Source organism: Colletes latitarsis, chromosome 4, assembly GCF_051014445.1.
Source record: "Colletes latitarsis isolate SP2378_abdomen chromosome 4, iyColLati1, whole genome shotgun sequence".
NCBI lineage: Eukaryota > Metazoa > Arthropoda > Insecta > Hymenoptera > Colletidae > Colletes > Colletes latitarsis.
In genome coordinates, this window is record NC_135137.1 from 37,137,296 (window position 1) to 37,149,469 (window position 12,174).

The 12,174-nt window shown below is 44.7% G+C and overlaps 1 protein-coding gene and 1 long non-coding RNA gene across 4 annotated transcripts in view; one reads left to right on the plus strand and one right to left on the minus strand.

Moving 5' to 3' along the window:
* LOC143341392 (irregular chiasm C-roughest protein) overlaps positions 1-12,174 on the minus strand; it is a 251,312-nt gene that overhangs the window by 6,486 nt on the left and 232,652 nt on the right. Inside the window, exons 6-12 of one of the 2 annotated variants that reach the window (XM_076764291.1) lie at positions 9,454-9,605; positions 8,334-8,644; positions 7,588-7,828; positions 5,896-6,039; positions 5,239-5,486; positions 4,157-4,392; positions 2,124-2,253 (exon numbers count right to left, since the gene is read on the minus strand). In XM_076764291.1, coding sequence (XP_076620406.1) covers positions 2,124-2,253; positions 4,157-4,392; positions 5,239-5,486; positions 5,896-6,039; positions 7,588-7,828; positions 8,334-8,644; positions 9,454-9,605 — 1,462 coding nt within the window. Of the gene's footprint in view, positions 1-2,123; positions 2,254-4,156; positions 4,393-5,238; positions 5,487-5,895; positions 6,052-7,587; positions 7,829-8,333; positions 8,645-9,453; positions 9,606-12,174 lie in introns of both variants that reach the window. The other variant, XM_076764290.1, reaches the window with a different exon arrangement.
* LOC143341399 (uncharacterized) overlaps positions 1-12,174 on the plus strand; it is a 96,968-nt gene that overhangs the window by 5,233 nt on the left and 79,561 nt on the right. The gene's annotated exons all lie outside the window — the stretch shown is intronic.

Below are 12,174 nucleotides of genomic sequence, written 5' to 3' on the forward strand. Positions count from 1 at the left end.
TAATTACTTAATTGTAATATTTTTAAATAATGGGTGAAACTTTACTAGCATCGATTACGTAGTATCTATCTTATTTGCAAGTAGAAACCGGATCATCAAGTATAGTCGTCGATGTATCAAATTGCATTCCTCGCATCTAGCCTAGTTTTCATACATATTACAAAAATACTATATTGCAGAGCTGTACAGTCTTCGGAATTCAAATACAGGGATCTGGCTTACGGAAGATTACTTAGCTATCGATCAGGATTTTGTATGATACAAACTACCGACTAGTAACATTACTGATGCGAAAACGCAATTTACGGGCGAAAGAATGGATTTACCTTATACCATGAACATCACTCAGGGTCATTCTTTATAGCTTCTTACTACTGTTCAAAAGCTTGGAAGCAGTCGAGTATTATAAAATCAAATTACAGATGATTTATTGCAGCTGGTAAAAATATGGAAATTTCCAAACTTTTGGACGATAGAATGCTTGTTCCAGGTACCACAAAAAATCGTACACACAAAAATCACATACGCTAGAAAAACGTGACACATGCCATGCTCGTCGGTTAAAATATTGAGCACCTTCATGCACACTACAAAAATACCATACGAACCACCAAAATATACATGTATCAAGTATACTCCACACACCATTCGCTAAGTATATAAGTGAAAAAAGATAGAACATACACACTACCGTATACACATCGCACTAATGCTACCTGTATCTCATACACACAGCCCTCCCCCTCCCACCCTTCGTAAAATATTGTTTCATCATTTACGTTTTGGAAGACAATAGAACCGTGATTAGAAATTTTTAAAAATTAACCCCATTGAAAACCATCAAATATTGATCAATATATAGAAAATTAATTTTACTATATGACTCGATTTATCATGTTTTATCATACTATAAGGCTCGATAACACAATTCTAATTAATATCTGAACAAAACTAACCAGTGCTACCTTAGGAGCAAAGAAAGTAACGAATGCATACTTTAACCCTCGTCCAGCGGACTTCCGATTCGTTTGTACGTTAATAAACAAAGAATTTACAAATACGACAGTGCAAAAATTCAATTGGACATATAAAAGATCGTCATCCGAGGGTTAAATGTCCGCCATTCGAAAACGTAGGAACAAGAAAAGGGTAGCGTTTGTTCGCCGTCAGAGTACTGTAAACAATATTCGAAGCATCCGAACAAGTGCCCATATTACCCGAATTCCCTTATCATCGTAGCCTAGCCGTGTTGCTATTTTCTTTTTATCGAAGGGTCGCTTCCATGGAAGCGACGAGCAAATAAATAAATAAAAGGATACGACTTACGCCTGGAAGCCCAAAGCAGTGTCAACGGTAAGATCCGCGTCCAATTTACGGAAAAACACCAATAGGAGGAAATCAATGTTAAGGGTGTACTTACGCTACGCAGCGAGAACACACTCCATCACAAGCGAGAACACATCAATCAGTCAACAGAACACATTTAACAAGGGTTACATCAAAAGGACTCTCGTCAACCATTAGACAAAACACTAGCCCAGTCAACCGTTCGCGGACACACGCTCTCACGCTTACGTTGGTTAGCGATGGAGGCAATCGTACCACGATTCGTGCAGTTAAAGTTATCATCATTCGCAGCCCAGTCACGCAATAGTATTTTTAACAAGTTGCAACGTAACGACAAAAAAAAAAAAAGAAAAAAAAAATGACAATTTTATTATCAACAATATATTCGACTTGGAAAGTACAGTTGGTCGCGAACGATCCCCGTAGGATTACCATGACTATTAAGTCCGGCCTTAGATGGCCAATTTAGATTATATTATGTTTTGTCGGTGCTTCCGAGAACAGATTACTGAATTTACAGTCGTTATAAAAGCATTATCCTCTCGTATTATCCTCCATTCGCTATTCGTTATTCCCGATCGGAACGATAAAGCGATATTAAAACGACTCGTATCGGACGAGCGATTCGACTTGGCGCGCGATTAGATCGGCTCCTTGGTACAACTATCTCCGACAAGAGATTTATCGTAACTAGTTCAGGTGAGCGTCGGAATGCGCGACGAGATGTCGCAACTATGTCTTGGAATTTGACACACATTCGCTGTCATTGTACTAACCTGCGGTCCAGCGCCGTTCAAGGTATTCAAGCTATTCATTCTCATTGCTTGCGTATAGGGTGGAGGTGCTGGCGTCACTCCCGGCACAGCCGCGTGCGGCGCGTGTCTCAGCTGCTCCGCCGCTGACATTCTATTGTTCGAAAAGGAAAAGAAACGGTCAGGATATCTCGCGGGGACCAACGGAAATCTGTTTGCACGGTAAACGTTGCGCCACGGCCACCGGCGGCCCGCCAGATCTCCTCGATTAATATTAAAATCTGCCCGCGCCCGTTCCGAATCGCCGTTATAAATATTCAAGACACACGATTCATAATTCACGCGGAATATGATTAATCCCCAGGAACGATTGCACGGGGCCGCAGCAAATCCGCTGACCAATATGTTACAAGCGTACGAAACGTTAACGGTACGACCGCTGACAACGCGGAAAGCGAAAGAAAACATTTGATATTTCTATTTCTCCCCGTTCTATTTATTATATTTTTCGTATGCGATGAAACTGAACTTCTAGTATAGTTCTAGTAGAAGGTCTGGTATACGATCATAGAACAGGTATACGAGTAGACTTTAGATATTATACTTTTGGTAAAGAATTTTTTTCTCGAATGTGCGTAGGATTTCGAGGGTATGTGTATTCATAAAAAATGATTGCAATTGATCCCTGAAATCGAAAATAATTTTTTTAGAACGATTTGAAATTTTTCAATTTCGCCGAAAAATTTCAGCAGCTACCTGTCGATTTTTCTTAGAAATTCGTTTTTGATTTTTAGTTATTTTGTTTGACGTCCTACAGAAAAGTTGTTTAATACTTTTTTGTAGGTGCCCATGAGCTTTACTTCAGAAAAAGTTTCATTGAAATATATTCACTATTGTAGGAGTTATGGCTGTTTGAAAAATGGATCATTTTTGGGGGGTTTTTCTCATTTTGCGGGGTCAAGGACCAACTTTTCGAATATTTTTGCTATTTGTACATATTCTACATTAAAATACGCATAGTTTGCTTTTTTAAGCATTGAAATCGTCCAATCCGTTCAGAAGTTATGACGTTTTAAAGATACACATGAAATTTCGGGATAACAATTCTGGCCAGAAATGATATTTTCGGTGAGGAATTTTTTTCTCGAAAATGGTTAGGATTTCGAGGGTATGTCTATTGACCAAAAACGATTGTAATGGATCCCTGAAACTAAAAATAATTTTTTTAGAACGATTTGAAATTTTTTAATTTTGTCGAAATATTTAACACCTTCTCGAATTTTTTTCTCGAAACTGGGTAGGAATTCGGGGGTGTATCTATTCATCAAAAATTATTATAATCGACCCCTGCAACCGAAAATAATTTTTTTAGAACGATTTGAAACTTTTCAATTTCGCCGAAAAATTTCAGGGAAACATGTCAATGTATGGTCAGACATTGTATTTTCGGTAATGAATTTTTTTCTCGAAAATGGTTAGGATTTCGGGGGTATGTCTGTTGACCAAAAATGATCGTAATTGACCCCGGCAACCGAAAATAATTTCTCCAGAATGATTTAAAATTTTTTGTTTTCGCCAAACAGTAAGAAAATGGTACCGGTGTCTCCATTTAAAATAAATCTTGTGAATCGTAATAACACGTTTAAATTTGAAAGAGGAATCCCCGCGAACGGATCAATAGCGAAGTACCAAAACCATCGACGATGCTTTTAGGACAACCAAAATAATCCCGGAGTTTAATATTTAATCGTCAGCGTAGGAAGCGTCGATCACCGGGTCGTTAGCTATCAGGGGCGCATTTACCCCGGTCCGATACCGTACTTTCGTACGGTCCTAGTTTCGTCGTCGATTCACGGATCGCGTCTCTTTCCCGACTATAACTCGATCGTCTTTGCTGCAGTCTCCTCACAGTTCCTCTGTAGGATTACCGTCACCGAAACACAATTACAATTGGTCGAAGCTTCCTTTATCATACCGCGTCGAACCAGATTGCGGGACTCGATGACACAGAGGCGCGGCAATCTCCATTGATATCCGAGGAAGTGGTGAAACTTTACCTGAGGTAGGGGTTTCCGTACGTCGCGGAGAAACGAGGATCGATCGCCGGTGTCGTTTGCGGGGTCGGAGTGCCCAAATTCGCGGAACTCAGACCGATCTTCTTCGAGGCGAGTATCCCGCCCGACGGTATCCTGCTTAAGGATTCTCGCGACGCTCCCACGCCTTGCGTCGTGGGCGGCATGTAGTCGCGGGTGTAGTCGACGTACGGCACATAACCGTTATTGTTACTGCCGTCCTACAACAGAGAACAGAAAGGAAAATGTTAGCGACAAATGCCGGGGCGACCTCGACGGGCGCGAAAGCCGGTCGTTTTTATAAACAGCTCGTTCGCCGGCAAATGGACCGGAAGAATTGAATACGCTTCACGGTGTCGTTTCGTTAAGATTCTTCCTCCGGTCTTTTCATCGCGGCGAGCTTCTCCCGCCGCAGAGCGTCGACTGTAACGCGGAAATTGAAATATGTAAACTGCACGGAAGGGAAATTAATCCACGCGCGCGACGTCGCGCGTCGGTGCGCTGTGCACGGTTGGCGTCGGTGCACCACAATGATCCGTGAATTTCCCTGTTCGGATCCGAAATCATTATTCATCGAGGTCCCCCATCGAGGGCCCCCAAAGGCACGCGAAATCAAACGAAGCTCATCGAAATTTCGCGAGATCTATATTTACTTTACCGGTCAGAATGTAGTTTCTATTTATTCTCGCTCGAGAGATGCGATTAACCCGAATCTGTACATTTTTAACCGTATTATCCCGTCGCGCAAAAATCGAGGGACATCGATTTAAAAGTGTTTTCGACGAGTCGTTGGTCATTTAACGCAATTTGTAAAGCTCGAAAAAGGTCAATGGGACGAGATCCGGTGAATAGGACGAACGCGATAAAATTGGCTATTCAAGCTTTACAATTTCTTGCTGCGCGAGTTTTGTCACACGTGGATTTGCGTTCTTGCGTAACAGGGCTACTAATCCGCGATCAACAAGCTCTATCGAGCAAACGTCGTGAATTCTATGGCCTCCGTCCGATCGACCAGCTAATTTCGAGCTTGTTTTATTAATTGAACGGCGCGATCGGATTCTACTTACGTTAGTTTTTGGCGGGAACGAAGGTTCAGTGTAATCGGCGCTGTAACGATAACCCAGAGGATTCGGTACGGGACCAGCCAGCGCCAACGCGTTGACGCCTCTCGTGCTTCCTTCGCCCTCGCTGTCAAGTGCTGTCACGCTTTCTGCATTGCTGACACTCGATCCTGCTCGTATATCCGCTTTGACATCCGAGAGGTTGCTGCTTCTGTCACTCTCTCGATATCGATCCGCGTTCGAATCTGTTTCTTCTGTCGGGCGAGCAACGAAACAAAACCACCGATCAGGGCGCGCGATATTGTTGCTCGAAATTCGAAAAATAATATTTCTATCGTCGTTTCGAAATAACTATCGTTCTCTGGACGATCATAGTAGATTCATCTTACTATAATCAACCAGATACCGCGGTGGGAAAGAATGCGTCGTAGCATTCGCGAATCAAGCTCGATGGATCGGTCTCGTTTGCATTCAATAACCTATCCCCGGTCCGTGGATCGTTTTTCCCGTGTCGTTAGCGACAGACGTCTAACGATAACGGTCTACTCCGCGTTGCACGAAGAAATTACGAAACGACGAGAGTCACGAGGGCAAAAACAATGGAATGCAACGTCGCGTCGACTAATAGCGTTATAATTCATTCGAACATGATATTCCACTCACGCATATCAGTCTCCTGGGTCTGGGCAGTCCTCGGCCGCGGCTGTTTGATACGGTCACGGCACTGCAGAATGAGTATAATGATCACGCCGATCAGGATCACACAGACGGCCAATCCGCCGATGATGAGGATCAGTTGCCAATCGACTGGAATCAACGCTAAGCGTCACGGTTGGTTAAAATCTCGGGTCTTTAGCTCAACGCGCGCGGCGTCGTTTTTTTGAAAACGATCGCCCGCCGCCGCGTAGGAGGGGGGAACGAAAATAAAAAAAAAAAAAATTAAAAACGGTCGCGCGTGCGACCGACTGTTTAACGAGGCGGGCTAAATTTTGCAAAACGCGCACGCACGACGCGCTCGCGCGTCGCTTAATTGAAACCCGTCGAATTTACGACGCGACGCCGAGCATCGGTTGGTAAAACTTTATAAATTCGGCACCGGAATTATTTACAATAACCGTTCGATCCGTCGATGGTCCGCTAATGACTCGGAACGAAAATTGCTCTGGTTTTTTCAACGTGCAAATTAGAAATGGACATTTCGCAACACCTGAGAAAGGGGTATTTTTGCAGATTTATACGTTTTATATTCGATAATCTGATGTAGAATTTTAGCAGGCTTAAATATACGCGAACGAGGTGGGTAACAAAGACATCAAAATCCACGTAATTTCATTAGCTTGAAAGGGGTGAAAATTCCATGTAATGAAAAACATGCGCTTCGTTTTAACATATGCATATTTTATTCCGTCGCGTTGTATTTTTAAAACCAGAATCGAATAATTGTTTTCCTGTCTCAGCATACGTAAAGAATATTATAGCTTGCAATTTGTTGACAAATCAGAGAAAAGAATTTCCTATCGCGTATGCAGCTTTAGTCGGATTCGAACAATTTATTCAGTAATAATAGTATACGAGTCGGTTAACACAATTGACGCTTCAATAATACCGGTAATATGGATTCACGTTTAAACCGAGAGTCGGTTCGAATATATAATTTAAGGGTCATATAACACGGTTCTAACGTTTGTCAAAGGATGGAAATTGGTTTCCATTTAGGGAACGTTGAAAATTCTCTTGAAATTTTAAAAATAACCGGAATAATCGTCGCATTCACCTTCGCAAATTTCAGCTAGAATTAATATTTACGGGTCTACGGATGCAATTACTATGACGGGATTATTCTATATTTTATTGAAAAAGCTGCGACTATATCGTTTCTGGTTTCATTTGTAAACACAGATCCGCGCTTTCGCGCGATCCGTTTAATAAATAGCCGGGCTGACGGTGCAAAAATTGAAACAACGATCGTATTAGTATTAATATTTTTTATATCGGGTTCAAAAAGACCGTGTATATCGTTATTCCAATTTTTTAGACAATTCACCACGGGAAATAAAATTGGAAACGCAACGTCCCTGCGGTTTCGAGAGTCGCGATCGGGATTCCGTGGTTGCGTTTTCGTTTCCACCGACGGGGAAAAGATTCGTCGCGTAACGGAAATCGAGAGACGCCGAGAATCCGTTCGTTCCGCGCGACGACGGTCGCGAGTCGAAAAACGCCGGGCAATTTCGGAGCGTGACGCGGAATCGCGGCGTAGCGGGAAAAGGAGGGAAAGAAAAAAAAACAAAAATACACAGAGGCAGGAAGAGTGAGAGTCGAGGATAAAAAGGTCGGTCATAATGGATATGAACTTACTGTGTGCCGTCAGCTTGATTATGACGGAATCCGTGCCGAAGCTATTCGTGACCGTGCAGTTGTAATCCCCGAAGTACGCGGATATGGGATCGAGCAGCGTGACAGTGCTGACGACCCTCTCGCCGGTGTATTCCTCCTGCACGTAGAAAGGCGTATTGTTCGACGAGAAATTGAGCTCGCGACCGGCGAAGCTCCATACCACCGAGTCCGCTTTTGGCACAGATATCGCGGTACACTTCACCTGCGAAATCGAGGAGGAAACAGTCGAATGAAAAAGGCCTGTTGCGGTTCGTCGCTTGCCCCCTGTGCCCCGGATCGACCGATACAGACGCGGCGACGGCTTTTAAAAACCGTCCATCGACGGGGAAAACACGCTGAGGGTAAAAAAGAGAGAAAAAGGAACGCGAAGTCCGTCGGTCGATCTATTCGTCGGGTGTTCGAAATGGACGCGGAATCCCATCCGAAAAATATTCGTTTGCCTGTGGATTTCGAGAACGTCTCGCGGTCGTTTTCGCGGTATTTGCCATAAATGTCCCGTCGCGGATCCCGCGGTAGAAGTTACGGTAGCATAAATCGGAACCCGTGCTATTTTCGACGGATTTCACGGGAACGAAACACGAATCCACCGCAGATCGACGGACTTTGGAAGCTCGCGGATGGTGGGAGGAGGAGGATCGTGGAAATCCGCGGGCTTCGAGGGCTTAAAAAGATGGAAACCCAGATGGACGAAAGCGTGTCGACGATACCTTGACGACTCCCTCGTCGGGCACGTATTGAACCCTCTGCGACACGATGCTGGGCGCCGCCCGGATGTAGATGTTGGCGTAGCCAGTCAATTCTGGAAAGCCAGGCACGTGACCTTTGCAGAAGTACCGTCCGGCAGTCTCGTGATTCACCACCACGCTTATGTTCGCTGTAGTGGCAACCTGTCGCTCCGAATCTTCGTGGTACCAGCGCACTTCCGGTGTCGGGTTACCGTCGACGTCGCACTGCAAGATCTCCGTCGCGCCGTATTGCGTCTCCACGGAGATTGGCGGGTGACGAAACTGCGGCCCGTCTGCGGAATTCAATTTTCACCCTCGATCAATCCCTCCGGAACGACGACATTCGGAAAGAAAACCGTTATAGGCTTTGTGGGGGTGTTGAAACGGAGAACTTTTGTTTTAAACGAGTTTAAATCAGTCGACTGTTGACAATTTATTTACTTAGTACACCCATTTGATTCATCTTAGATCTTAGTAAAAGGAACTTTCTTAACGTCACATTCGCGTAATTAATTAGATACGCGACGAATCGATCGGATTCGTGAATCCACGTATCCGGGAATCCGTTCCGGGGCGCGCGGCTGGAAATTGTTTCAGCCATTCCCAATTTTCTACGACGTTACGCGGGCTCACGTTCGCCGCTCTCGCCCCGAAAAGGCAACCATAAATCGACTGTCAGCCGCGGAAGATGCTCCGAAAATACGCCGACAAACGTTCCCCTAAGAGGTTCAATTTATCCTTCTCCCTTTGTGACAAGCGTGATCTCGAATTTCGCTGATGCCCCGCGCGAAATTCGCGATGCTGGGATCCCCGCTAAGTAGCGCGACGAAATGATATCGGGAGCGTCCCCGCTGGTCGAGCAGACCGGAATATAGAAAGAAAGGACGACTCAGCGTATAATAACTGGCGCATATTCGGCCCCGCGACTTCGTAAAATTGCTAAACTGCTTCCTGGGGATTCGCGATACTCGAATCGCCCAAAATAATTCCGAGCCGTCCTCCCTCGAGTTTAAAAATTTATTCTGTCCCGAAAGAGACCCCCTCTGGGAATTAACCTTACTTACGATATTCTATTAATTAAAATTTTAGTTTGGACACTCACACGTTATGTCCAGGGTCTCTGTCTCCTCGCTCTTGCCGACGTCGTTGTGGACCTCGCACTTTACGATCGCGTCGTGAAGATCGCGGGTCGCGTTATGGATGATCATCTCCGTGGTGTAGTCCCCGATGACCTTCTTCTCATTGATGAACCACCTAGAGAATAGGTTAGCGTGTAATTCACGGCGAACAAAGCCCCGGCATAATTATACATTTTCTCGAATTCTCTCTCTGCTTCTGTTTCTCCCCTGTTCTCCTTTCGTCGATCTCTCGCAAGGAAACGCTTGACTGGTTAGGACTTTGGAGGGTAGTTTCAACCCTTAAAACTTTCGATACGTTATACTCTGGTTAAAAAAGAGGGGAACATATACTGTTAGTCTTATAGGAACTCGTAAATAAATACAAGTTAGGGTGATTATAATCACAGGTTAATATCGAGAGGGTTGATCTCGAGTTACTGCAAAAGAAATACACATCTGCCATTTTTGACTGCTAAATGGCCTTCATTGAAATCGAATTTCCTCGTCGGATCAGAGGAGGCACGAGAAACCGGAAGCGGTAACCTCCGGGTGAATTAGTTCCGGGAATCATGCGTCCTTCATTCAACGATCTTCCTCGAGATCGTGGTTAGTGTCTGTTCTCGGAACCTGCCGACGCGGAGTCGCGAGATTTATCTCGCTCGAGCCGTACAATCGATGAAAAGAGCGTCGAGGATCGTTTAGGATAGCAATAAAGGAGAGAGGCGCCTCTTTTCAACGGTCGAATCGCGCTCACGTACGTTCTCAGAAAGGGAGAAGAGGGAAACTGAATGGAACGAGCACGAAAGTTGGCGAGCTCGTGTATCTTGGAAAGGATCCCGACACCCTTTCCTAGCACCCGCACGCTACCCCTCGTAATTATTTGCTAAAACTTCGCCTCTATTCATAAATACGTGCGGTGCTCGTAGAAAAATGTTGCGACACCGCGATTCTCTCCTCCATTTACGGTTATTTTCACGGTGCGTGTTTCGAGTACGCTCAGCTTGCAAAAATCAAAATGCAATAGAGATTTACCAATCTCGTTAAAAGATTTTATTGTTACGTGCACTTCCCGTTCGCAAAGAATTCGTCTTTTTATACGTCACGTTCAACTTTCATCAAAGACGCGCCCTTCTATAATAGCTTCCGAATGACTATGCCCGATACCCTATTTTATTATGTCTGTCAGATTAGATGGCGAGAAGTTTGGTCGTAAACGCGCGTTCGGGTCGCTCGGAGGCGCGTGCTCCGGGCTTTTACGATTTCGATTCGGGATCTGGGCGAGCTGGGCGTCTCGTCGAAAGTTGTAACACTTAATCAAGCCGTATTTACAGGTTTCTCGTCTACGGTGGACCTTCGCTGGTTGTTTTGTATGTTCGAGCCAAACTCAAAGGGCCATTCACGTGCGGCGGTCCTCTTTCGCTTTCGTTTTGCAATCTCTCTTTTATCGGACTCGCGAGAACAAACGGCACGGTGGTATTGCCACCCATGCACTCACACATAGAGGTTCGCGAAGCTATCGAAGCGGGCAACAAGACAACCAGTAATGGAACGCATGACCGCCTAACATTGTCCTAAACTTTGCATTGTCCTCTCTTTGTAACGAGTATCAATTATTCGCTTGCTCCGTGGCGCAACCGATTGCTTGCTAATTCTCCTTTTGTCTCGTGTATGCCGGCGCACTGCTGCCGTTGTTCGACAAAACAACGCCTCTGTGTCCGTTAAAAACGTACGAAATAAGCACCCTCTGATCCCGGGTAAATCTGTGATCGTCCTTCTCTACGTGCTCTCCATTTTATCCGATAGCCGGTCTACTCCGCTGCGTGGAACGCGTCGGACGGAACACAAGGGTCTATGGTTTCTCTTTAAAAACCGTACTAATTGACAGATTAAAGGGTTTTGAACAGCTACTCAAAGGATTGCCTCGGTTACCTTTGACGATGCAATAAAATAAAGAAGACTTCCCTCGGGTTCGAGAGGCAACGTTACCGATGTCAAGTTTTCTCCGAGCAATTTAATTTTATTAATGGATCCACCGTTCTATCGTTATTCTTTCGAAATTTGCGATTTAAAATTTTGAAACACTCGCGCTAGTGTCGAGATTATTGTTTCGATGGTAGAGAAAAAGAAAATTCTACTGTAATCGGTAGTACAAGAGCATTCTTCGTTTCTCCCAGCGAAAACGTACACGTAATCAATATCGTTTCTCTTTTCGTTATTAGACATCAATTAGAGCCATTACGAAAGGAGAACATACCCTTCCACGCTTATCCGCCGGCGAAAGATCGCAATTAAGAGACATATTGTACTCGAGGTGGAAAATATCGGTCGCTCAAGGTCATCGATCGGCCATCCCCCACGCCAAATCCTTTCAACGTTCCGTCGTTCCATTATTCGTCCCTTCGCTCCGCCCCGTTCTCGCGTTTTAAAGACAAACACGCGAACCAGCCGATCTCACGTTTCCCATCTCTCAGAGAAAAAGGCTGACACGGCGTAAAAACGCGAACCGCGTCTAAGGGCGCAGTCGAGCTTCGAAATCTTCAAAAAATTTTTACATATTCAAGTAGCTAGGCTCTCGTGTGCCTCTGGCAAGCAAACTCTCTGTAAATTTTAAACGATTACGGGTTTCCCCAAGTTGAACCTTCAAATATTAAATTTGCTTTTATCGTAAAATGTGCCAAAATTACGGAACCTTCCCTTACGTTGGT